At 38.0% G+C, this 27,766-nt stretch overlaps 1 protein-coding gene across 1 annotated transcript; it reads right to left on the bottom strand.

The window, feature by feature from the left end:
- Window positions 1-2,754: 2,754 nt before the first annotated feature.
- Cdc25c (cell division cycle 25C) lies at window positions 2,755-27,637 on the bottom strand. Its single transcript, XM_076857674.1, is given in 14 exon segments — window positions 2,755-2,904; window positions 3,101-3,212; window positions 4,144-4,277; window positions 5,321-5,419; window positions 8,113-8,175; window positions 9,835-9,938; window positions 11,376-11,529; window positions 19,182-19,337; window positions 21,067-21,179; window positions 23,812-23,905; window positions 24,023-24,056; window positions 24,938-24,983; window positions 26,468-26,562; window positions 27,444-27,637. Coding segments are annotated over 14 exon segments (1,548 nt in total).
- Window positions 27,638-27,766: the final 129 nt, after the last annotated feature.

The raw sequence follows: 27,766 nt of genomic DNA, 5'->3' as shown, positions 1-27,766 counted from the left end.
CTCTGCTGTGAGGCACACAAGTGGCATTCTAGGGCAAGAACGTTTGGGAACCTTGGAAAAAAAAAAAAAAAAAAATCAGTCCAGCAGCTCAGACATGATGGTGTGCGTTGCCCAATGGCCACAATACTCCTTTCTCATTGAAGGAAAAAAAAAAAAAAAAGTTGCCCTACTCTAGAAACCAGGAAGAATTTTTTTTTTTTTTTTTTTTTTTTTGGTGTGGGGGGGTCTCTATTCTGCTCTAAGCTAAGGTACTTTTGTCCTTACTTTGGTAAGTACTTTGTCTTTCCCTTGTCCTGGGCTTTCAATACTATTAGGTCAATGCAAGAGAATGACATGTTCAGTGAATCCCTCAGTTATCTCAGGTCAAGTAAGGCTGTAACTCAACACACATACAGTCTACTCACTTTAAAGAGCTCTAAGAAAGGAAAATCTGCATTTTAAAAATGCATTTTAAACGGTCTTCCTTGGATCTAACTGATTTGATATACTATACTTTTATTCTCTTTTATTCCTTTCTTCATGTAACACAGATCTCTACTCTTACCTCCCTGAATCCTAAACTTGCCTTATGAGATGTAAAATGGAAGAGAGAATATAGGAAATGGCAAAAGTCAAAATCCCATTATAAACAAGGGAAATCTGAATCCAATTCAGATCTATCAGCTACCTTGGAGAATGCTAATCATCTTGTTTTTTTTGTACAGGGGATTTAACCCAGAGACACTTAACCACTGAAATATATTCCCAGTCCTTTTCTGTATTTTATTTAGAGACAGAGTCTCACTGAGTTGCTGAGGCTGACTTTGAATTTGCAATCCTCCTGCCTTAGCTTCCAAAGCTGCTGGGATTACAGGCGCGCACCACTGCACCCAGCTTCATCTTGGCTTTCTGGGCCTAGAGATCACACAGTGCCAAGTCTGGGAACCCTTTTAAGCAACTCATACCAGGGAATGGTCAAGGAAAGAAACACCTGGGATATTGCTAAGAATACAATTTAAAACATTCTCTTTAATTCCAAAGCAGTGGTTCTCATACTTAGCATATATCAAATCACTTGAAAAGGGAAATTTTTTAAAACCCAAATTTTGGAGCCCTAACCTCAGAGGTTCTGACAAAGTCTGAGGTGGGCCATGAAAATTTGCATTTCACAAAAATTCAGATAATGCTGATGGTCCAGAGTCCAAAGTTTTAGAACAAATTTTGAAGAAAACACTTTGGCCTTAGCTATGAATAAAAATGGCAACACATTTATGTCTAAAGGAGGCCAATTTAGAATATTCTTGTGGTGCTAGAGATAGAACCCAGGGCTTTGTGACTGCTAGGCAAGCATTCAACCATTGAGCTGTATCCCTGTCCCCCTTAAAGAAGTCTAATTTGGTGATCATCTCCTTATATAGATTATCTAGGAGCATTCTGGGCTCACAACCCACTTCTCATTCTGCAATACTTACTTTCCCAGGAGGAAACAAAGAAAATACAAGAAAGAAGGTAGGCAACTTTCTTGCATACCCATAAGCCCAGGGAGAGAAAGATCTTTCTGACTTGTAAGAAGAATGTAAGAGAGGCTGGGTTGTAGCTCAGTGGTAGAGCACTTGTCTTGCATACATGAGACCCTGGGTTAGATCCTCAGCACCACATAAAAATAGACAAATAAAGTTATTGTGTCCATCTACAACTAAAAAATAATTTTAAAAAAATGTAAGAGTTCCCTGAAGCAACACAAATCTCAATGCAAATCAAGACTAGACCTTTCTAGATCCAGCTTCAGGACTCAGCCACCAGCTAGCAAGCTCTACTTAAACCTAACCAATTCCCAAGCCTAGGATTTCATTAGTGGAACAGCCTATTGGTTTGCAGACTCCCCACTCACCGACACCGGCTACTGGGGATTGAACTCAGGGGCATTTGACTACTGAGCCACTACCCCAGCCCTGTTTTGTCTTTTAATTAGAGACAGGGTCTCACTGAGTTGCTTAGTGCCTTGCTTTTTGCTGAGGCTGGCTTTGAACTCACAATCCTCCTTCCTCAGCCTCCTGAGCCACTGGGATTATAGGCATGCACCACACCTGGCGGTTTGCAGGCATCTTTTTAACAATCTTGGGCTTAGCCATATAAAACATAGTATGCAACCCTGAGGAGGAGGCTGTCTTTTGGTGACTCACTGCCATTTTTTTTTTTTTTTGTGAGAGAGAGAGAGAGAGAGAGTGCTTTAATATTTATTTTTTAGTTTTCGGCGGACACAACATCTTTGTTTGTATGTGGTGCTGATCGAACCCAGGCCGCACGCATGCCAGGCGAGCGCGCTACCGCTTGAGCCACATCCCCAGCCCACTGCCATTTTTTTTTTTTTTTTTGGTATTGGGGATTAAACTCAGGGGCACATTACCACTGAGCTAAATCCCCAGCTTTTTAATTTTTGAGGCAGAGTTTCACTAAATGGCTTAGGTCCTTGCTAAATTGCTGAGGCTGGCTTTGAACTCACAATCCTCTTGCCTCCTCCTCCCAAATTACTGGGATTACAGGTGTGCGCCACCACAAATGGCTTACTGCCATTTCTTTCTTTCTTTCTTTTCCAACATCCTCAGCCTTTTTCTGTATTTTATTTAGACACAGGATCTCACTGAGTTGTTTAGTGCCTTGCTTTTTGCTGAGGCTGGCTTTGAACTCATTATCCTCCTGACTCAGCCTCCTGAGCCACTGGGAATACAGGCACGTGCCCCCGCACCCGGCTAGCTGCCACTTCTTCATCCACTATCACAGGTCCATGTCCTTCAACAGGAGAGCAATCTGTTCCTTCAGTTGCCGCTTTCCTTCCTGAGCTTTGCTCTGGCTTTGACACCTCAGCAGCTCAGCCTGGTGGTCCTGGTGATGCATAGGGCAGTAGCTCTGGGGTTCACACAGCTCCTGAAAGGCAGAGAATAGAGTAAGGGATTCCTCAGATTCCTGAACTCTGCCTACTAAGTATAACAGAGATACTGCTGCTGGCTATAACTAAAAAGAAACAGAAGTTTTTTCTCAGAGGCTTTGCAGCCTCTGTGTGTTGCATGCTAGAGCTAACACTTCCTTTAGTCTGCCTTCCACCCTGTGCCCTACCCTTTACCACATATTCTGGAAAGAAGTCTCTGTAGCCGCCTTTGAGAATATATAGCTCTGGGTAGTACAAGGTAGGATACTGGTTCAGAGCTCTGTCTTCTTCTCTCAGAGAGCGGCACCTTTAGGAAAAAAACAAGAGATTGTAGGGGTGGGTAGGTTGGAAAGAAGCAAGGTCAGAATCCCCTGGGCGTGCATATAACCATGGGTTCAATCCCCAACACCACACACACACAAAGTGAAACCTTCTGTGTTTGCAAAAATAAGGTCCAAATATCACCCCTCTTCTTCCTTTCCTCTTCTGGGGCCTCATTTTCAATCCTTTTCCCTGTATTGCTTTTCTTTTGTAGCACTAGGGACTGAATCCAGAGCTCTACAATTGGGCTATATCCCAAGTTCTTTTCTTTTTTTTTTTTTTTAAAGAGAGAGAGAGAGAGAGAGAGAATTTTTAATATTTATTTTTTAGTATTCGGCAGACACAACATCTTTGTATGTGGTGCTGAGGCTCGAACCTGGGCCACACGCATGCCAGGCGAGCGCGCTACCGCTTGAGCCACATCCCCAGCCCCCAAGTTCTTTTTATTTTTTATTTTGAGACAGGGTCTTGCTAAGTTGCCAAGGCTGGCCTTGAACTTGAGATATTCCTGCCTCAGCCTTTCAAGCAGCTTCGATTATAGGAGTGTCACTGTGACTGGCTTGCTCCATATTTGATCTTCAACCTTCCTAACATTCTTCAAATTGTATTGGAGAGCATCCAATCTCCATCTAAACTGGTGTGAGAAGTTCACCTCAAGATCCATCCATTTCTACATGGATGCCATGGAATATGCCTATAATCTCAGGGACTCAGGAGGGAGAGGCAGGAGGATCACAAATTCAAGGCATGATAGCATGACTCAGTGATACCCTATTTCATTCATAAATAAATAAATAAATAAATAAATAAATAGGGTTGGGGATATAGCTCAGTAGAGCACCCCTGGGTTCAATTCCCATTACTAGGGGAAAAAAAATCCATTTCTATTGCCCACCTTATCCCATGTAGACACTCACATTCTGGGGCCCCTCTCTGAGGAGAATTCACAGTGAAACACGATGATTATTCTTTTCTGGATGTCCAAGGGGACAATGGGTTTCCTCAGGAAGAAGTTATATAGTTCTTTCTGACTATATAAGTTTAAGGCTCCCTGTAGAGGAGGAATTTTTTTTTTTTTTAAGAGAGAGAGAGAGAGAGAGAGAGAGAGAGAGAGAGAGAGAGTTTTTTTAATATTTATTTTTCAGTTTTTGGCAGACACAACATCTTTGTTTGTATGTGATGCTGAGGATCGAACCCGGGCCGCACGCATGCCAGGCGAATGCACTACCGCTTGAGCCACATCCCCAGCCCAAGGAGGAATTTTAATTAGTATTCCCTCCAGAGCCTGTGTAAAGTATCAATACTAGAAATGACTAGTATAGCATCCTGGGATACTTAGGTCAGAAAAAGTAGACAAAAAGAACTTTCAAATAGGGACCTTTGTGTATCTCTGTATCTACTCCAGGGCCTGGCTTAGAACTTGGTATGTAGTAGATTCTCAATAAATACGCATAGAACTGAATCACCTGGAGTGTAGGGATCATTGCAAGGAATGTCCATACACAGTGTTCAGTCTGTGGATAGAAGAGATTGGTTGAGAAGGGAAAAGAAAAGTAAGTTGCTCAAGGTATACAGAATTAAAATAGGAATGAGAATTTCAGCCTGGAAGTGTTCCAAATCTATAATCTCTGCTTTGGTTTTAAACTTCACAGGACTCTTTATCCACAGACTCTTTTCAAGAAAGTCCCATCTTTGCCAGGTACAGTGATGCACTCCTATAATCCCAGTGACTTGGAAGGCTGAGACAGGAGGATCACAAGTTTGAGGCCAGCCTCAGCACCTTAGTAAGGCCCCAAGCAACTTAGAGACCCTGTCTCAAGAAAAATTAGGGCTGGGGTTGTAGCTCAGTGGTAAAGTGCTTGCCTACATGTATGAGGCACTGGGTTCAATTCTCAGCACCACATATAAATAAATGAATAAAATAAAGATTAATCAACATCTAAAAAAATATTAAAATAAAAATAAAAAAGGATGAGGATATGGTTCAGTGGTTAAGCACCCCTGCATTCAATTCGCCCCCCCCCAAAAAAAGAAAGAAAGAAATTAAGTCCCATATCTAGCCCTTCTCTGCTAATGTCCGCAATGTAACCTTACCTGGATGTGTCCTCCCAAGTACTCATATGGATAGCGGCAATCAATGATATAAAACTTCTCAATCAGATCTTGGAACTTTCCAGACAGTAAGGCAGCCACCTACACAGAAACAATGATTGAATACCCTGCTCACTGCCCTCTGACAGAGAAGTGTCAATCACATTGCTCTTTATGTGCACGCTCCCATTAGTCACCCAGGATTCCACTATAATCAAACGGTCCAGAGTCAACCCATATGTGCAATGTGGCCATGGTTCAGCCTAACCCCACATAAGATTATGAAATGGGGGCTGGAGATGTGGCTCAAGCGGTAGCGCGCTCGCCTGGCATGCGTGCGGCCCAGGTTCGATCCTCAGCACCACATACATACAAAGATGTTGTGTCTGCCAAAAACTGAAAAATAAATATTAAAAAAAAAAAAAAAATTCTCTCTCTCTCTCTCTAAAAAAAAAAAAAAAAAAAGATTATGAAATGGAAGTGGCATTTGTAAGGCTCTAAAATGGCTAGTATTGCCAGGACACCAAGGAAGACCTTACTGCAGCTACCCATTTAGAGGTAGGAATAGCTTGAATTAGCTTCTTAGGAGATTTCAAAAGACTTCTACAGTAGCAGAGTTAGCAGCTAGAGATACCAGTTTTACAAGATATGGGGGAAAAAATTCCCCACCTGCCATTATTAAAAAAAAAAAAAAAAGCATGCATAAGGCCCTGGGTTCAATCCTCCGTAAATAAAAATTTCAAAAGCAAGCCTTGGGATTGGGGAATTAGCCAGAGGCAGACTGCTTGCTTAGCATATGCATGGTCCTGGATTTGGTCCTTGGCCCTGAAAAAAAAGAAGGGAAAAAAGAAGGAAAAAAAAAAGCAAGTCTTTCAGACATAGAAAAAAAGAATTCATACTTAGAGGTAGAAACTTAACCTACTTATAGAGGTATAAATTGGTTCACAATGGAGAGAACACTGTGAATAAAAATTTTTCTTCCAACATTTTTTTTTTTGAAGGAGGAGGGACTTGAACCTGGGGTGTTCTACTACTAGGCTTCATCTCCAACTCCTATTTTGAAATAGGGTGTAGCTGAGTTGCCCAGGCTGGCCTCAAATTTGTGATGCTTCTGAATGAGTCTCTTGAGTAGCTGGGATTACAGATGTGCACTATGATTGGCTTCTAACATCTTAAGTAAATAGAAAAATACACAAAGATGTAGGCACAACTTGATATTCAATACAACATTCATTGTTTTACGTTATCAAAATGTTAGAAATAAGATAAATATTCAATAAGGGGCTGAGGTTATGGCTCAGTGGTAGAGCGTTTGCCTAGCATGTATGAGGCCCTGGGTTAGATCCTCAGCTTCACATATAAATAAATAAAATAAAGGTATTGTGTTCAACTACCACTAAAAAATAAATATTTTTAAAAATATTCAATAAGGGGTTGGTTAAATAAATTATACATGTCAGTACAGCAGAATATTATATAGCAGTTAAAATGATACTATATATATCTTTTTATTGGTATAGAAATTTGTATATGCCAGGTGTGGTGGCATCCCAGCAATTTGGAAGGCTGAGGCCTGAGGATCACAAATTTGAGGGCAGCCTCAGCAACTGAGCAACCCTGACTCAAAATAAAAAATAAAAAGGCATAGGGGCTGGGGATGTGGCTCAAGCGGTAGCGTGCTTGCCTGGCATGCATGTGGCCCGGGTTCAATCCTCAGCACCACGTACAAACAAAGATGTTGTGCCTGCCGAAAACTAAAAAATAAATATTAAAAAAATTCTTAAAAAAAAAAAAAAAGGCATAGGGATGTATCTCAGTTGTAGAGCACCCCAAATCCCCAGTATCGAAAGAGACAATTATGATGTGTTACTAATTTCAACACTTTTTTTTTGGGGGGGGGGTACTGGAATCAAATCCAGGGGTTTGTGCATAGTAGGCCAGAACTTACCATTGAGCTAGACCACCCAACCCTTTTAAAATTTTATATTGAGATAGGGTCCCACTAAGTTGCCCAGGCTGGCCTTGAACTTGTGATCCTCCTGCCCTAGTCTCCCAAGTAGGTGGGACCTATAGGCATGTGCCATCATGCCTGGCATAATTCCCATTTTTATAAAACATACTATTATTAAATCTAGAAAATATTTCTAATGATTATATCTTTGCTGGTAAGACTATGAGTCAAGGGACCACATAATTATTGTACATACTGGGAAACTTCTGAGAATAAAAGAGAACATGAGCTGGATACAGTGGCCCATACCTGAAATCTCAGCTACTCAGTAGGCTGTGGCAAGAGGATCATATGTTCGAGGGCAGCCTGGTAGCTTAGTGAGACTTTATCTCAAAGTATAAAATTTAAAAAAGGGCTGGGGATACAGCTCATGGTAGATCACCACTGGATTCAATTTCTAGTACTGGGGGTGGAGGTGGGAGGGAAGAGAACACTATTAATAATTATCCTAATAGGTATAAAAGGGATTATAATATGTAAAGACAGTGTTTATGTTTACTTTATCTGAGACCCTAGGTAAGTGGTATTTTTTTCCTTTTTGTGTTTGCATCCCTCCCTCCTTCCTTCCTGTTTTTTAAAAATACTTATGCATCATTTGTTTAAAACAAAAAATCAGAAAAATGGACAAAAAAGGGAGTACTTTAATACAGTTTCAGTTGAATAAGGAGCCTATGTGAATGAACACAATGAAAGAAATACAAATGGAAATGGGATTTTAGTAACAGAATGGACCAGATGGTAGCTTATGTAACCAACCAGTTACCATCTCCAGAAATCTGCTTACCGTTTCTGGGTTGATGTACTTCAGATCCTGGTGTCTCCCTGACACGACTGGCAGCACACATACCTAGAAATACCCAAAAGCTGAAATAACAGCAAGTATTCCCCAACGAAGCCTGAGATCAAAGACCCATATATTGTCCTCCTTTCAAAAGATTTATCTTAAAACCCCAAAGCTTTAAAAATCCATGGTCTCTATAACATGTATATGCAGCAATCCTTTTCTTTTTTTTTTTTTTTTGGTGTAGGGAATTGAACCCAGATGGGCTTAACCACTGAGCTACATCCCTAGCCCTTTGTATTTTATTTTGGGACAAGGTCTCACTAAGTTGCTTAGGGCCTTGCTGAGTTGCTGATCCTCCTGCCTCAGCCTCCCAATTCATTGGAGTTATTGACGTGTGTAACTGTACCTATAATTTTATTTCTAAGAACTGATACCAAGGAACTAATGAAGGATGTGTATGAAGTTTTAAGATTTCTAAATAAAGCTAAATATCCCACAAGATGAAACTTACAAATAAATTATAATCAGCCAAAAAATTAAATAATGTATGCTATTCAAAATGATGAAAGGATGGGTATGGGTGGTATATGCCTGTAATCCCAGTTACTTGGGACGCTGAGGGTAGGTTAGAAGGTTACAGGCCAATGTCAGCAACTTAGCAAAACCCTTAACAATTTAGTGGAATCATGTCTTAAAAACAAAACCAAACCAAAAATCCAAAATGGCTGAGGATGAAAAAATGATGAAATAAAACTGTTTTGTGGACATGAAAAGATGTTCCTAATGTAATTTTTTTCTTTTTTGGCAGCACTGGGATCAAACCCGTACTGCATGCTGGATAAGTGCTCTACCACTGATCTATATCTTTAGCTCCATTATATATTATAAAATTGGGGATGAAAGCCCATTATAGATTATAAAATAGCATAAGAAATTTTTGTAGAAAAACAAAAAATGTATTTGTTATTTGTGTAATTATACTGAAAAAAAATCTATGGGAACATACACCACATACACATAACTATTCTGATTGATAATGTTTAGAACAAGTTTCTTCATTTTCTACTTTTTCAGAATTGGCCAAGTATTATTAATATAATTTTTAAAAAGATTTTTAACAATAAGAAGATAAAAAGTGTGGGGGGGAGCATGGGACGATTAGATGAACTCTAGATAGAGCAAAAGGGAGGGAGGGTAAGGGAGGGGGCATGGGGATAGGAAAGATGGTGAAATGAGATGGATATCATTACCCTAAGTACATGTATAAAGACATGAATGGTGCGACTCTACTTTGAGTACAACCAGAGATATGAAAAATTGTGCTCTATATGTACAATATGAATTGTAATGCGTTCTACTGTCATATATAACAAATTAGAATTTAAAAAAAAAGATAAAAAGTATCATACTTTCCCCACTGTTCTGGATTTTCCTAGATAAATAAGAATTACTTTCTCTCTGGAAAGGCATAAGACTAAGATCTACCTGCACATACCTTCAAGTCAACAAAGAATACTTTGTGACCATGTAAAATTATACCTGACATCTTCTGAAAACAGACGAAAAAGATTAAAATCCAAAGCAACTCACTAAAATACAGGAAGAGGCTGACGATGCAACTCAGTGGTAGTGTGCTTGCCAAGCATGCATAAGGAAAAAAAAGAAACCTGTACAAACACACCCCCACATACACACATAAATGATGAATATAACCAAACTCACCTTGGAAAAATCACCGATCAGAGGCCTCTGGTTATAATCTTCTTCCAGGACCTGAGTGATATTAGTGTCACAGAAAGAGACCTCCTTCTTTAAACATAAACCCTGAAATGACAAGATTTCCACTCATTCCTCCAATCTTCATGTTCAAGGTTTAATTTTTTTTTTTTAATATTTCATGTTTGGACACAATGCCTTTATTTTTTATTTTTATGTGGTGTTGAGGATCGAACCCAGTGCCCCACACATGCTAGGCGAGTGCTCTACCACTGAGCCATAACCCCAGCCCCCATGTTCAAGGTTTAAAACCAGAAGATGGAAGCCAGGTGCAGTGGTGCACACCTATAATCCCAGTGACTCAGGAGTCTGAAGCTGGAGGAGTATAAATTCGAGGCTAGCCCTGGAAATTTAATAAGACCCTGTCTCAAAAAAGTTCAGGAATGTAGGTAGCTCAGTGGTAGAGTGCCTCTGGACTCAATCCCTAGTACTGCAAAAATAAATAAATAAATAAAATAAAAATAAAAATACACACACATAAAAACTCTTGAGGATGGGGAGATTAGAGTCTCATTAACAATATGCATACCCTTTGATCTAATACTTTCACTGGCTTCCCCAAGGAAATAACAATATGTATAAAGACTTGGCTATAAGAATGGATCATCCTGGCATGTTTATAACAGAGTACAATTACTATCCAATTAAATATTCAATAACAGGGTTTATAATAATAATAAAAAGTATATTGTGAATTAATTTTGCAGGCATAGAAATAAATTTATGATTACAAACTACATATTTTCTAAGCAAGTTAGAAAATATGTAGTTTGTAATTCCACTTTTTTTTTTTTTTTTGGCAGCACTATTTCTGGCCTGTGGGATTATAGGTATTTTACTTTGACTTCTCTTTGCTTATTTGTATTTTTTCTTTCTTTTTTTCTTTTTTTAAAGTACTGGGGATTGAACCTAGTGGTGCTTTACCACTGAGCAACATCTCCAGTCCTTTTGATTTTGAGACAGTCTTGCTAAATTGCCCAAGCTGGCCTCAAACTTGTATCTTCCTGCCTCAGTCTCTCAGAGTGCTGGAATGACAGGCATGTATCAAGGTGCCCAGTCTCTTATATCATATTGAATTTATAAAATGACGAAAAATTTAGAATTTTTTTAAAAACAGGATAGGGAACAAGGACTAGGTTTTTCTGAAGTTTCTTTCTACCACACCAATCTGCAATCTGCCACATGATGTTGTTTCTGCCAGACTGCATGTAAAACAGCAATAAGTATCCATACCAACCCAATTTCCCTTGAATTCTCTCAGATCTTTAAAAAAAGAGGGTTGGAAGATAATATGATGACATCATTTCTAAAAGCATAATCTAACAGATATTTATTTTCAAATATTTTATAAATGGTTGCAGTTATAGAAAAGAAAAAATGAAGAGAGAAAAAAAGTAATGAGGATGAATTCTAAAAAGGCATACTAATGCAATGCCAAAGCTAGAAAAGCAGAGAAGACAATTAGATAAAAGATCTTTATTTTAGCTTCCTGAGTTCTTGCTGGTCAGAACAATATTTTTTTTTTTTCCACTTATCTGGTATTTAGTTGTCTTTAACTTTTACTACCTGCCTTATTCTTGCCCTGTTCAAATTCTCTGGCATTGAGGGTGAGTGATACTGGCACCTTCTGTTCAGTGATACCTGTTTGAGAAAGAATATCAGACCCCATAGTTCTTATTTCTCAAAGTGTGTCTGGAGACCAGTAGCATCAAAATGTCCTGGAAGCTTGTTTGGAATGCAGAATTTCAGATGCACCCCAGATCTACTTAATTAAATTAAAATCTGCATTTTTAACAAAATGCCCAGATGATTTCTAAGAACATTTTGAACATGTGAACCTCCTACCTCACTGGGATTATAGGTGTGCGCCACTGTACCTGGCAATTTAGTTAGTTTATTCTTGGAATTAAGTTAGAAATTAACTGAAAAGTCCTTGGAAATTTTCTCAAAAATTAAGAAACTATTTTTTTTCTTTCTTTTTTTGCAGTTCTGGAGATTAAAACCAGGAGCACTTTACTACTGAGCTATGAGCTATATCCCCAGCTCTTTTTATTCATTATTTTGAGACAGAGCCTAGCTAAGTTGCTGAGGCTGACCTTGAACTTGCAATCCTCTTGCATCAGTCTCTCAAGTCACTGGGATGACAGGCATGGGTCACCGTAACCTATTAAACATATTAAGAAACTAAATAACATGCTTCTAAATAATTCATAGGTTGGGCTGAGATGTGGTTCAGTGGGAAAACACCCACCTACAATGTACAAAGCACTGGATTTAATTCCTAATAACACAAAATTTAAAGCAAACAACAATAACAACAAATCATGAGTCAAAGAAGAAATCTAAATGGAAACTGGAAAGTATTTTGAACTCAAATTGAAAATGGAACATATTCAAGTTTGTGAGATGCAGCTAAAGCAATGAATGTTTATATTACAAAAGGTAGGTCTTGAATTGATATTGATGACCTCAGCTTCAGACTCAGCAAACCAAAAAAAAAATCAAATCAGACTCAAAGTAAACAAAAATAAGAGGAAAAAAAAAAACATCAATGAAACAAAAACATGATAAAGTCAATGAAAAAAAAGATTTTTTTCTTTTTTTGAAAAGATTAATATTGACCAAACTACAGGCAGACTTAACCAGGTATAAAAGACACAAATAGCCAATATCAGGAAAGAGAGATATCACTATGGATTCTAAAGACACTAAAAGTGGGGGTGGCTAGGGTTGTGGCTCAGTGGTAGAGTGCTTGCCTAGCATGCATGAGGCACTGGGTTCAATTCTCAGCACCACATACAAATAAATAAAATAAAGTCCATCAATAACTAAAAATAAAATAAAATAAAAAAAGACACTAAAAGGGTATTAAAGTAATATTATAAAGAACTTTACACCAATATATTTGACTATGTAAATGAAGTAGACAGACAAATTCCTTAAAAGACAATAACAACCAAATTCACTCAATCAAAAAAAAGATAAGCTGAATATTCCATATTTATATTGAATTTGTTGCAAACATTCTCACAAAGAAATGCTCAACTGACTTTACTGGTGAATTGTACCAAGCATTTAAAAAAGAAACTCTTCTAGGAAACTGAAAAAAATTCTTTTCAAAAGGTTTACTGATGCTAGCATTATACTGATACTAACACCAAAAGATATTACAAGAAAAACAAAACACTGAAGAGAAATAAAGCTCATGAACATAAGTACAAAAATTCTCAATGAAATTTTAGCAAATCAGGCCAGGTGCAGTGGCACACGTCTGTAATCCCAACAGAGAGATTACTTGGTAGGCTGAAATAGGAAGTTACAAGTTCAAGAGCCTCAGCAACTTATGGTGACCCTAACTTAAATCCCCAGTACAAAAAAAAAAAAAAAAGTACAAATCCCTATTCTTAACTAAATAAATATAAAAAGAATCATATATCATAACTTAGTAAAGTTATCACAGGAACCCAAAGTTTTTTTTTTTTTTTTTTTTTGTTATATTTTGCAGTATTGGGGATGGAATCTAGGGTCTCATGCAGGCTAGGCTAGTGTTCTACCACTGAATTACATGTCCAGCCCTTTTTAAATTTTATTTCGATATTTATTCATTTAACTCTAGATAGAAACTTAGGTCATTTCCTATCTTGAGCTGTTATAAATCAAGTTTCTATAAACTTAGTTGTACATGTCTTTGGTGGACATATGCACTCATTTTCCCCTGGCTTATCATCCAGAATGAATTTCAGGGTCATAAAACGCTTAGGTATAGGAGTACTGTCAGTTTTCCAAAGCAACTGCACCAATTAAAAAACTCAAGGGGCTGGGGATGTGGCTCAAGCGGTAGCGCGCTCGCCTGGCATGTGTGCTGCCCGGGTTCGATCCTCAGCACCACATACAAACAAAAAGATGTTGTGTCCACCAAAAACTAAAAAATAAATATTAAAAACTCTCTCTTTAAAAAAAAAACAAAACTCAACAGCAGGGCTGTGGCTCAGCAGTTGTGCACTTGGGTTCAATTTTCAGCACCACATATAAATAAATAAAACAAAGGTCTATCTATCAACAACTAAAATATATATTTAAAAATATTTTTAAAACAACAGCAATAATATGAGGATTCAAGTTGCCCCTTGCACCTTTTCCTCCTCAATATGCTTGTTTTCAATACCCCAGCAAGTGTATAGTGATATATCACTGTGTTGTTAAATTGCATTTCCCTAATGACCATAGGTCTAATAACCATGTTTCTCTTTTTTAAAAAATATTTATTTTTTAGCTTTAGGTGGACACAATATCTTTATTTTATTTTTATGTGGTGCTGAGGATTGAATCCAGGGACTCGCACGTGCAAGTGCTCTACTGCTGAGCCACAAACTCAGCCCATTTTCCCTCTTTTATGAAGCACCTTTCAAAGTTTTTTTTTTTTTTTTGGTCCCTTTTAAAAAATTTGTTCTTTAGATTCAATTATTTCTTGGTGTCCTTTCTATATATTCTGTACACAAATCCTTTATTGGATAATGCATTTCAAACATCTTGCATTATATGGCTTGTGTTTCCTCTATTTATGGTATCTTAATAAATAAAAATTATTAATTTAAAAATAAATAAATAAATAATTTTTATTTTGAGACAGGGTCTCATTAAGTTGTCTAGGCTGACCTCAAACTTGTAATCCTCTTGCCTCAATCTCCCAAAGAACTGAGACTATATAGCACACTGCACCAGGCTTGCAAGATTTTTTTTGTGTTTGTGTGGTGCTGGAGATTGAACCCAGGGCCTAAGTGCATGCAAGGCAAGCACTCTACCAGCTGAGTTATTTTCCCATCCCACAAGATTGTTTTAATCTTTGAATATCAAGCAATGTAACTCATAATATTAACAGATTAAAAGGAAACTCATGTTTGTCTCAATAGTCGCAGAGAAAGCCTTTGACAAAATCTAAATACCTGTTCCTGCTAAAAATCTCTCAGCAAATTAGGAATACAAAAAGACCTCAACCTGATGAAGGGAATCTCAAGAAACCTATAGTAAACATCATATTCAATATATAATTTTTTTTTAAAGAGAGAGTGAGAGACAGAGAGAGAGAGAGACAGAGACAGAGAGAGAGAGAGAGAATTTTTTTTTTAATATTTATTTTTTAGTTTTCAGCGGGTACAACATCTTTGTATGTGGTGCTGAGGATCGGACCAGGCCGCACGCATGCCAGGCGACCGCGCTACCGCTTGAGCCACATCCCCAGCCCCCAATATATAAAACTTAATGCGCGCTGGGGTTATGGCTCAGCAGTAGAGTGCTCACTTAACACGTTTGAGGCCCTGGGTTCGATCCTCAGCACCACATAAAAATAAATAAATAAAATAAGGGTATTGTGTAAACTACAACTAAAAAATATTAAAAAAACAATTTTTTAATGCTTTTCTCCTAAGATCAAATACAAGGCAAGGGGTTCTCAATAATTTTATTTTATTATTTTTTTAACATTTATTTTTTAATTTTCGGCGGACACAACACTTTTGTTTGTATGTGGTGCTGAGGAACGAACCCGGGCCACAAGCATGCCAGGCGAGCACGCTACCGCTTGAGCCACATCCCCAGCCCCTCTCAATAATTTTAAAGACTGTAAAGGAGTGGGGGGAGAAAAAAAAAATTGTAATGGAGTCCCAAAACCAAAAAACTTGAGAACTATTAATCCAGAAGAAGGGAAAATTAATACAGGAAATAAAAATAAAAAGTAGAAAGATGCTTCCAACAGCCTCAAGCATTTCTGTATTCTTTGCGATGACTTAAAAAGACCTACATGACCTGTCCTCCTGCTAATTTTATCTTGCCCACATTTTCTACCATTCTCCACTTGTTCACTTTGCTCTAATCACACTGATCTTACTATTCCCAAATGTGCCAAGCTCAGGTATATAGAGTGTAGAGTGCACTTGCTTTTTCTTCTGGCTGAAATAACTCACTCCCATACTCACCCTATTTTTGTTTGTTTGGCTCCCTTGCTCCTTCAGGTGTCTGCTCAGATGTCACTCTTATATGTCTGTATATGTCTTTTCCTATCAGATGAGTCTCCTGTAGGCAGCATATTGTTGGATCTTTTTTTTTAATCCATTCTACTAGCCTATGTCTTTTGATTGGTGCATTTAAGCCATTAACATTTAGGGTTACAATTGAGATATGGTTTGTATTTCCAGCCATATTTGATTATGTATGTTACTTAACATGGTTTGTTTTTCCTCTATGATTAGTTTTTCCTTTACTGTACTACCTCCCGGTGTTGGTTTTCATTGTTATTTTTCATTTCCTCTTCCTATAATGTTTTGCCAAGGATGTTTTGAAGAGCTGGTTTTCTAGCTGCAAATTCTTTTAACTTTTGTTTATCGTGGAAGATTTTTATTTCATCTTCAATCCTGAAAAGCTTAATTTCGCTGGATACATGATTCTTGGTTGGAACCCTTTTTCTTTCAGCGTTTGAAATATGTTGTTCCAGGATCTTCTAGCTTTCAGAGTCTGTGTTGAAAGATCAGCAGTTATCCTGATTGGTTTACCCCTAAATGTAATCTGCTTCCTCTCTCTTGTGGCTTATTACATTTTTTACATTTATTTATTACGTTTTATTTATTTACATTTATTTATTTACTCTCACTGAGTTGCCTAGGGCCTTGCTAAGTTACTGAGCCTAGCTTTGAACTCGAGATCCTCCTGCCACTGGGATTACAGGCATGTGCCACCATGCCTGGCTCAGATACTCCTCTTTGGCTGCATTACCATCAGAGTATTTTTAGCATCTGCCATTTTATACATATGTTTATTTGTCTTCTCTTGTCTAGAATATAAGCTCCATGAGAGTAGCATTCTATTGTGTTGGTGTGCTCCTTACTGTATCCTCCAAAAATAGAATGAATGGGATGTGGTATGAAGGGAGAGCTTTAGATAGGAGCAGGGATATCTGTAGAATAGCAGATTATGTAAGTATCAAAACAGATCATTTGCTATATTTGGCAAGAAAAGAAGGTAGTTTTCTTCTGATTGCTTCTGTTTTCTCTTTGAATCAAAACCTATCAAACTTGGGGCCGGGGTTGTAGCTCAGTGGTTGAGTGCTTGCCTGACATGTGTGAGGTTCTGGGTTCGATCCTCAGCACCACATAAAACTAAATAATAAATAAATAAACAAAATAAAGGTATTGTGTCCATCTGCAACTAAAAATATTAAAAAAAAAACTGTCAAACTTAACATGTTTAAAGTTATATTTAATCTCCTCCTTCTTGCACAGCCCGCATCCAACCTATTAAATTCTGTTGAGTCTATCCTCCAAAATATATTCTGAATTCATCCATTTCTCTGCCTCTATAGCCTCTACCTTAGTTCAGGCTATTGCCATTTTTTAAAAAATAGTTTTAGTTTTAGATGGGCACAATACTTTTATTGTTTATTTAGTTTTTTTATGTGGTGCTGGGGATTAACCCAGGGCCTCACACATGCTAGGCAAGCACTCTACCACTGAGCTACAACCTCAGCCCCTGCTAATTCTTTTTGTTTTATTGAGATGGGGTCTCACTGTGTTGGTCAGGCTGGTCTTGAATTCATGGGTTCAGGTGATCCTCCTGCCTCAGCCTCTCCATTAGCTGGAACACCACGACACCTAGCTTACCACCAACTATTGCCAGGACTATAGCAAGGCTTCCTTCTCTTACTATTTCCAACTTAATTTTTTACCCATTATTCCCCATCTAGCATTGAGAATGGTCTTCATAAAACAAAAATCAGAGCATATTATATTCCTGCTTAATACCGCCCCCAATAGTGTCCAACTGTACTTAGAATAAAATCTAAACATTCATCATGATCTAAAAAGCCCTTTATGTCCTGCCTACTGACTACCTCTTTTTTCCCAACTCATGCAAATCTCCCCTCACTCACATTGGCTTCTCATGTCCTTGAGAACCCAAAAAACTTTCCAACACTGGGAACTTTCTACATGCCACATACCCTTATCAAGGTACACTCTTGCTTCTACTTGTCATATATGTTACCCTTCAGAACTAGGGTAACCAACTTTATCTCAGTTTGTCTAGGACTTTCCCAGCTTTATCATATAAGATCCCACATTCTAGGAACAGTTTAGTTCACCACCCTATTCTTAACTAAATATCCCTGCTGAGAAAATAAAATTTCCCTTCTATTAGTTTCTATTATTTTATGATTATTAGGGAGGGTTACAGGAGATTGAACCCAGAGTCGCTCTACCACTGATCTATACCCCCAGCCCTTTTTATTTCTTATTTGAGACAGGGTCTTGCTACATTGCTGAAACTGCCCTTGAACTTAAGATCTTCCTGCCTCAGTCTCCAAAGTCACCTGTCTTAAGATTATATCTTCTTGGGCTGGGGATGTGGCTCAAGTGGTAGCGCGCTCGCCTGTCATGCGTGCGGCCCGGGTTCGATCCTCAGCACCACATATAAACAAAGATGCTGTGTCCGCCAATAGCTAAATAAATAAATATTAAAAAAAAAAAAAAAAAGATTATATCTTCTTGATCTCTGTAGCCCTAACATTTAGTACAATGACTGCAAAATATTAGGCATACAATGTTGTTTAAGCAAAAAAGAATGAAGCCAGGCATGGTGATGCACACCTGTAATCCCAGCAACTCAGGAAGCAGAGGCAAGAGGATCCCAAGTTCAAAGCCAGCCTCAAGAAGTGAGGCCCACTGGGGATGTGGCTCAAGCGGTTGTGCGCTTGCCTGGCATGCGTGCGGCCCAGGTTCGATCCTCAGCACCACATACAAAGATCTTGTGTCCACCGAAAACTAAAAAATAAATATTAAAAAATTCTCTCTCAAAAAAAAAAAAAAAAGAAGAAGAAGTGAGGCCCAAAGCAACTTAGAAAGACCCTCTGGGGGGAAAAAAAGAGAGAGAGAGAGAGCGCACGCGCGAGAGTAAGCGAGCACGCGCATGCGCGCAAGCGAGTACTGGAGGATGTGACTCAGTAATTTAGCACTCCCAGGTTCAATCCCTGGTACCAAAAAAAAAAAAAAAAAAAAAAAAGAGAGAGAGATAAAGAATGAAGAGCTGGGTATGTTGGCACAGGCCTGTAATCCAGACAACTCAAGAGGGTGAGGCAGAAGAATCATGTTTCAAGACCTGCCTCAGCAACTTAGCATGACCCTATCTCAAAATAAAAAAATAAAAAGGGTTGGTTTTGTAGTTTTGTAGTGTGGTAAAGCACCCCTGGATTCAATCTTCAGTATCAAAAAAGAATGAAGAAACAAATATATCATTAGGGAGCAGCATACCTCAGTGCCTTCTTGATCTTCTAGGGAAAATTCCATCAACACGTTTGAAATCTCTTCTACCTGGTCTTCAAGTTTTGGAATTTTATCCAATGTTGAAACTGTAGTAATGGGACTGCCCAGATATTTCATTTCACTTTCTGCAAACTTTCCATTGTCCTGTCAAGGATAACAACAATATTAAAACCTATTTAGGACCTTTACCTTACACCATATAAAAAATTAACTGATCCATTTGTGGTGGTGTACACCTGTAATTCCAGTGACTTGGGATACTGAGACAGGAGGATCATAAGTATAAAGCTAGCCTGGACAACTTAGATAGAACCTGTCTCAAAACATAAAAAGTGCTGTAGATAAAGCTCAGTGAGAGAGCATCCCTTGGTCAATCCCAGTATAAAAAAGTAAGTAAGTAAAAAATTTTGTGCATTGAAGGACATTATCTTTATTTAAAGGATGTACATTTTGTTAAATTTTTTTTTGGGGGGGTAAGACTTAAACTCAGAGCCTAGGAATACTAGGCAAACATTCTACCATTGAGCTACACCCCCAGTCCAAAGTATATTATTAAAAGACAACCCAAAAAATGGGAGAAAATATTTGCAAATCATATATCCAATGAGGAATTAACATCAGAATATATGGGCTGGGGATGTGGCTCTAGCGGTATCGCGCTCGCCTGGCATGCGTGCAGCCCTGGTTCGATCCTCAGCACCACATACCAACAAAGATGTTGTGTCCGCCGAATACTGAAGAATAAATATTAAAAAATTCTCTCTCTCCCTCTCTCTCACTCTCTCTTTTAAAAAAAAAATAATAAATAAAATAAAGGTATTGTGTCCATCTACAACTAAAAAAAAATATTAAAAAAACAAAACAAAAAAACATCAGAATATATAAAGTATCCCAGAACTCAACAAAAACAAATAGGATTTGAATAGACATTTCAAAGCAGACACATACATAGCCTGACAGCATACCAAAAGATACTCAACATATTTAGCAGAGATATCAAAATGAAAATCACAAGGAGATAACCACTTTATACCCATTACAATGAGTATTATAAGGACAATAGGTGCTTATGCACTACAGGTAGGAATGTAAAGTGGTATAGTCACTATGAATAGTATGGCAGTTCTTCAAAAAACTAAATATATCCAGGTGTGGTGGTACACGCCTGTAAATCCAGTGGCTTGGGAGGCTAAGGCAGGAGGATCACAAGTTTGAGGCCAGCCTTAGCAACTTAGCAAGGACTAAGCAACTTAATGAGACCCTGTCTCAAAAAAAAAAAAAAAAAAAAAAAGGGGCTAGGGATGTAGCTCATTGGTTAAGCCCTCCAGGGTTCAATCCCCAGTATCAAAAAAAAAAAAAAAAAAGAATAAGGTACTGTCACCAGGCACTTTCAGTCATTCATGCCTGTAACCCAATACTTGGGAGGCTGAGGTAGGAGTGATTGAGCCCAGGAGTTCAAACTCGGCCTGGGAAACACAGCAAGCCCTGTCTCAAAGAAAGGAAAGAAAAGAAGCCAATCATGGTGGTGCATAACAACTGAGGTAGAAGGGTCCCAAGTTTGAGATCAGCCTGGGCAATGTGGCAAGACCTTTAGAAACTTAGCGAGACCCAATCCCAAAATAAAAACATTAAAAGGATTGAGGTTGTAGCTTGATGGTAAAATGCCCCTAAGTTCAATACCCAATATAAAAAAAAAAAAAAAAATTTAAATAAAATGATTGAAGGAAATATAGCTCTTTCCTCTCTGTTCAAACTTTACTTGTCCACCCATCTCACACAGCCAGATTAAAAAAAAAAACAAGGGTCACAAATCTGCTATCCTATAGCTCATAATACCCCAACCTACCCTTAATGATGATATTCAATGACTCACCAGCACAGAAGGGGAAGACATGTAAGGACCTCCTGATCTTTTTTGAAACCTCAGGTTCCTGGGTGTCTGCCACTCCAAGGCCTTAAAAGTGTTTCTATCCTGCATAAGAAAAACTATGTTGGCTGGAGGAAGAGACATATTAATTGGGCCCTGCCAAAAACATTTTGTCTAATCAAACTATGAATAACCCTCATGAAACACATCAAATGTAATCATTAAATGTATACCCTGAAGATGCAAATAATGGTTTGAATTTGGTGTCTGGCACCTAGATTTGCTTGTAGGATATTAATTTTATTATCACAAACAAAAGAATTGAGGAGTTGGGGAGAACCTGCTTGGGAAGAAGATGGTAAGATTTCAAAAAGTGTGTATAAGGCCAGGCATGATAGGCACACACCTGTAATCCCAGCAACTTGGGAGACTGACACAGAAGGACATTAAGTTCAAGGCTAGTCTGGGCAACTCTGCAAGATCCTGTCTCAAAAAAAAGTTTTTAAAAAAGTCTGAGTGTAAAACTCAGTATTATAGTGCTTGCCTAGCACATGTAAGGCTCTGAGTTCAGTTTCCAGCACATTGCAGGGAAAAACGGATTATAAACTAGGCCTGGTGGCATACACTTATAGTACCAGCTAATCGAGAGGCTGAGGCCCAAGAATCATTTGATCCAAGGAGGCATGCTTGGACAACATAGTGAGACTCAATCTCAAAAAAAAAAAAAAAGTGATTGATTATAAAGGGAGATTAGAAGGACAGTATTAAATCAATAAAAATCTGAATAGAACAGCCAAAAACATGAACATATCTTTGTCAGTGTAACAAACAAAAACTATCTTTTATGCACAGTGACCCTGGGAAAAGGGATGGAAGGTAATTTTTTTTTTAAAAAAAAAAAGGAGGGCTGGGGATGTGGCTCAAGCGGTTGCGCGCTTGCCTGGCATGCGTGCGGCCCGGGTTCGATCCTCAGCACCACATACAAAGATGTTGTGTCCGCCAAAAAAAAAACTAAAAAATATTAAAAAATTCTCTCTCTCTCTTAAAAAAAAAAAAAAAAAAAAGGGAAGGGGATTAATTACACAATTTTCTTAGTGACTAGGTATCTAGAATAGGAAAATTTCAACATGGATCTGAAATATGGTCAAAAGCTTAGGCAGAAAAAACCATGACTTCTTCAGATAGGGACTAAAGGGATATAGCTAGTGATACAACATGCTCTAAGCATAGTTCAGTCCTTAGCACTAAAAATAAAGTGGTTGGGTGCAGTACCCTCATTTGTAATCCCAGCTACTTTGGAGTCTGAGGTAGGAAGATCACAGGTTGAGGTCAATAATTTAGGGAGATCTGGTCTCAAAAGAATTTTAGAGTTCTTGACTAGCATAGCAAACCCCTAGGTTCAATTCTCAATCCACAAATTAGAAAATAATAATGATGATGATGATGATGATGATGATGATGATGGAGCCAAGTGCAGTGGCACAAGCCTGTAATCTCATAGGCTCAGGAGACCAAGGCAGAATTGTAAGTTTGAGGCCAGTCTCAGCAACTTAGACTCTGTCTCAAAATAAAAAATAAATAAACGGACTGGGGATGTAACTCAGTGGTAAAGAACCCCTGGGTTCAATCACAAATCTATATTTGTACAGATATTTATTTACCAAGTAAATAAATATCTATACAAATAAATAAAACTCCATGTAAAGAATCTTTGAGGGCTGGGGTTGTAGCTCAGTGTTAGAGCACCTGCCTGGCACATGTGAGGCACTGGGTTCAATCCTCAGCACCATATAGAAAGAAATAAATAAAATAAAAGTATTCTGTCTATCTACAACTAAAAAATATTTTAAAAAAAGAAAAGAATCTTTGAACGAGTTATGCATGTTATCACTATCAAAGTTTTTCTTTTTTACTTTTAAGACAGGGTCTTACTGAGTTGCTGAGACTGGCCTCACACTTATCGTCCTCCTGTTTCAGTTATATGAGTAGCTGATATTGCGAACATTCACCACCATACCCAGCTTAAGAAATAAATTCTTTTTTTTTTTTTTTTTAGGGTTTTCATTTTTTTTTTTTAAAGAGAGAGAGAGAGAGAGAGAGAGAGAGAGAGAGAGAGAATTTTAGATTTTATTTTTTAGTTTTCGGCAGATACAACATCTTTGTTTGTACGTGGTGCTGAGGATCCAACCCAGGCCACATGCCTGCCAGGCAAGCGCGCTACCGCTTGAGCCACATCCCCAGCCCCAAGAAATAAATTCTTTACACAATGGTAACAACAATGTTTGTCCTTAATGTAATCAACTGAATATGAGTAATCAAGAACTCCTGCTATGGAGGATTTGGATTTAGGATTCTTGTTTTAACAGGGGGGAAAAAAATAAAAAGATTACAAAGATTTTTCTCCACCTATGGTGATATAATTTGCTTGTCTAGCATACTGAGATATAAATAGCTATAGGTCTCCCAAAACCAGTAAGTTGCTTCTCTCAAAGGAATAAAATAATAATATAGAGTTGGGAAAGGTGGTACATGCCTGTAATCTCAGCTAATCTGGAGACTGAGACAGGAGAATCCCAAATTCAAGGACAGTCTCAGCAATGTTGTAAGACCCTGCCCAAAATTAAAAATTAAAAAAAGGGCTGGGTGATGTAGCTTAGTAGTAAAGCACACACCTAGGTTCAATCCCCAGTATCATAATGATAATAATAATGAATAAATATAGAATAATGTAACTATATTTCCATTAAATACTCATATTTTCTTTATTTGCAGTTAAACTACACATTGCATCTTTCTTTTCATGGCCATGGTCCAAAGCATTGGGAGTGCTACAAAGCAGCTGTGCCTAAAAGACATTTTTTGCTGAGAACATCCAGCATCCTTGAGCCATGAGTTAATTTGAAACCCTCTGCATCCCCCGCCAAGAAACAAACCCAAACCCAAACCAAGAAGAGATACTCACTGGGCTGCCTTTCATAGCATACTGGTGGTGATTCCTGCATATTAAAGCAAACAACTAGGTAAGCCCCAAACACCTCAAATTCTCTAATTATTCAATGGGTTGAGGCATCCAACTTTTTCCTTCCTTTCTTCCAACTAGCTCTAGTCCTAGCAGATGAGTCTCTTCCTATAACAATATATATTCTCTGTGGTAAATAGTAAGACCCAAGGGAAAAGGCTCTCATTTCATGGGCATAACTACATCTAAAGAGGTATACCAAAGATGCACAAGTTTATCTTACCTTTATTTCCTCCTCTCTCTTTTCTTTTCCTGAGGTATGGGGATCAAACCCAGGGACTTGCACATGCTAGGCAAGTGCTCTGCCCCAGTGAGAAGTGCTATTATTACTTCCATGTTTTGTATAAAGAAACTGGGGTCCATTGAAATTAAGAAAGTTGTCCGTTATAGCTGGTAATATTGCAATCTACTAGAATCCAGACACTCTCATTCTAGACCCTGTAACTTGTACTTTTAATCACTAAGACTTACACTTTTCACATGTAAATAGAAGCCAAATCATAAGCACATGTACCATTTCCCTTTATTTTTGAAAGATAAATTCTGACTCAGCTTAGGGTATAGCTCAGTGGTAGAGCACTTGTCTACCACTTGGCCCTGAGTTCAATCCCCAGCATAGTGGGGAAAAAAAAAAAAGATAATTCTGATTGTGTGTGATGGTTAAAATGAATAGCCTTCATTTAACACCACTATTTAGATCTAGAAAACTTAAAAGTTGTTCAAGTCCAGCATTTAGGCCTTGAAGCCTACTTATACCCAAAATGAAATTCATACTATGTGGAATCTGCATAAGATAAAATCCCTATGAACAGTGCTGTAAGATTTTAAGCATGGGGTTCATTTAGCAACAGAACTTACATCCTAGCTAATTGTACTTCCTGAGGCCCTGAAGAATCCAAGTGACCTGAAATCAAATATGAAGAATCAGTAAGAGGCATTATTCTTGTCCATGCATCCTGTTTTCCCCTCTGATTTTCTTTGTTACCAGTATGCCACATTAATTTCAAAGGCTAAACTCTAGAACACAAAGCTCTTAACTGGTACCCATCTTATGGAACAAAATACCAGGGTACAAAATACAATTTCATGGAAACTTAAAAATTTACATGTACTACTCAAAGAAAAAATACTAGGAAAGCTGGGAGAGCTGTGGCACACACCAGTAATCCCTGCAGCTCGGGAGGCTGAAGCAGAAGAATCACAAGTTCAAGACCAGCCTCAGCAACTTAGCAAGATCTTGACTCAAAAAAACAAAAAAGGAGCTGTAGCTGTAGCTCAGTGGCAGAGCACTTGCCTAGCATGTATGAGGCACTGGGTTCGATCCCCAGCACCATATAAAAATAAATGAAATAAAGGCATTCTGTCCATCTACAAATAGAAAAACTTTAAAAAACAAACAAAACAAAACAGAAAACCTCGGAAATAGTGATCGAGTTTTTTTTTATTCATGAGTAGAAAAGAAAGGTTATTATGCAGGAAATCCAAAATTAGAGGAAATGCTAGAATGGTTGAGAAATGAAGCATTTTGGGGGGTATAGACCAATAGAAGCATAAGAATTAACTGACAAAGTGTTTATTTATGCTGATTTATTTGCCTCTGATGAAATTAAACTAAGAAACAAAATTTTTCTGGACTTTCTTTTGTACCATTAATCTGTCAATAAAATATATTTCCTTTTATCTAACCTTTTCAAATGTAAAATGTTATTGTTTTATTAATGTTCCTATTAGTGTTATTCTTTTTCTTTTCTCATTGGCTTAATTATTCACCTCAAATTCTCTAATTAAGCTTGGCATGGTAACACATGCCTATAATCCCAGCTACACAGGAGGCTAAGGCAGAAGGATTGCAAATTTGAAGCCAGACCAGGCAACTTAGTGAGGCCCTGCTTTAAAATAAAGCAAAAAGGGCTGGGGATGTTGCTTGGTCTCTGCAGATGTACCCAGAGGCATTCAAAGTGCAGTCTTATTTAAAAAAAAAAAAAAAAAAAAAAGTCCTTGCCAGGTGCCATGGCACACTCCTGTAATCCCAGCAACTCAGGAGGCTGACTTAGGCAGATTACAACTTCAAAACCAGCCTCAGTAACTTAGCAAGGCCCTAAGCAACTTAGTGAGGCCCTGTCTCAAAATAAAAACTAGAAAGCACTAGGGGTATTGCTCAGTGGTTAAGCACCCCACTTGAATTCCTGATACTTCCTGGTACCAAAAAAAAAAAAAAAAAAAAATCCTCTAATTACTCTCAAAATTCCAATTCTTCAAGTAGATTCTCTACCTACTTTCAGCATCTTCCATTTCTATCATACTTCCCTGTCTTCTCCCTTTTTTTTTTTTCTGTCTTCTCCCTTAAGTTATTCTTCCCTTTGAGGCCTTTACCTCCCTTTTCCCTACCAGTTTCATCAAGGTCTGCAGAAGTAGTAAGGTAAGTAGCAGACATCTCCCCACTGCTGAAATTTGTAAGATCAAGGCAACGTTTTGGAGTTCCTCTGTTGAGACATAATAGTTGAGACATAATAGTTGAGACATAATAGTACATCAAGATTCCCATTAATATCTTGAAAGGCAAAGATCCTTCATTTGAAATACCTCTCAATGACCATCACAAAAATCTAAAAAGTATATAATTGCTTTCTGGAAATATCAGACTTCATTGAGAAAAATCTCTCAATTTTTCTCTACTCCATCATGTGCCTCATTTTCTCTTCACCAAGATATTGAGACAGGATTTAAAAAAAAAAATTAATGAGGCCCAAAGTTTATTAACTGAGTGAAATCTTGAATCCATATCCTCTACCCAGTTTATGATGAATACACAGATTTGATTTTTCCCTCCAGTCTCTAGTACTTTTCGAATACTTCTCCTTATTTGCTAGTGAGGCATAAAAACATCATGAACAGTTTTTGGGTTTTTTGTTTTGTTTTAGTTTTTGGTGGTGCTAGGGATGGAACCCAGATGACCAGAATTTAAAGTACAAGAACAATAACATTAATATTAATGCTAATAAAGCAGTCAATTCATAACAGAATATTTTCAGACTTTACCCAGTCATTACATTATTTGATTTTCACAAGATCCTGTGAGAGGGGGCTGGGATACAGCTCAGCTGGTAGAATGTTTGCCTGGAATGCACAAAGCCCTGGGTTCAATTCACAACACCACAAAAAAAAAAAAAAAAAAAAAAAGAACAAGATCCTAGTGAGATAGTTTTACACAGAAAAGCAGCCTGAGATTCAAAAGGGTCAAAAGGGTCACACAGTCAACAGTGGAGCTGGGACCTAAATCCTGATCTTTGAGCTAGGATAATTAAACAAACAAGCCTGTTTGTAAAGCAAAGGAGATAAGGTATAAAAATAAAAGTGGGTTTACCCAGACAAAATGCTTAGATTTGCAGAATCACCAAGGAGTTTGTCCATTGGAGATCTAAGGAGACCTGGACAGATGGTAAAGGAAGAGTCTCTCTCCAGGAGCAGGTGTAACATCTTCCTCTGATTGGACCTAAAACTGGGTCCTGAGCGAGACCTTCCCTCTTCTTTTGAGGATGAAAAGAGTTCTGTAGACATGGTCTCTGAATCTTCACAAATGGGAGGAGGGTGGGGGACAAAACAAAACACCTTGCTAGGAGAACATCACAGACCGTTCAGCTTTTCCAACACCCTCCACCCTATCCAGCCCAGTGGATTGGCAAAGGG

The sequence above is a fragment of the Callospermophilus lateralis genome, chromosome 5 (assembly GCF_048772815.1).
Source record: "Callospermophilus lateralis isolate mCalLat2 chromosome 5, mCalLat2.hap1, whole genome shotgun sequence".
NCBI lineage: Eukaryota > Metazoa > Chordata > Mammalia > Rodentia > Sciuridae > Callospermophilus > Callospermophilus lateralis.
The sequence above is the reverse complement of the archived record's forward strand: the minus strand, read 5'-3'. Positions and strand labels throughout refer to the sequence as shown.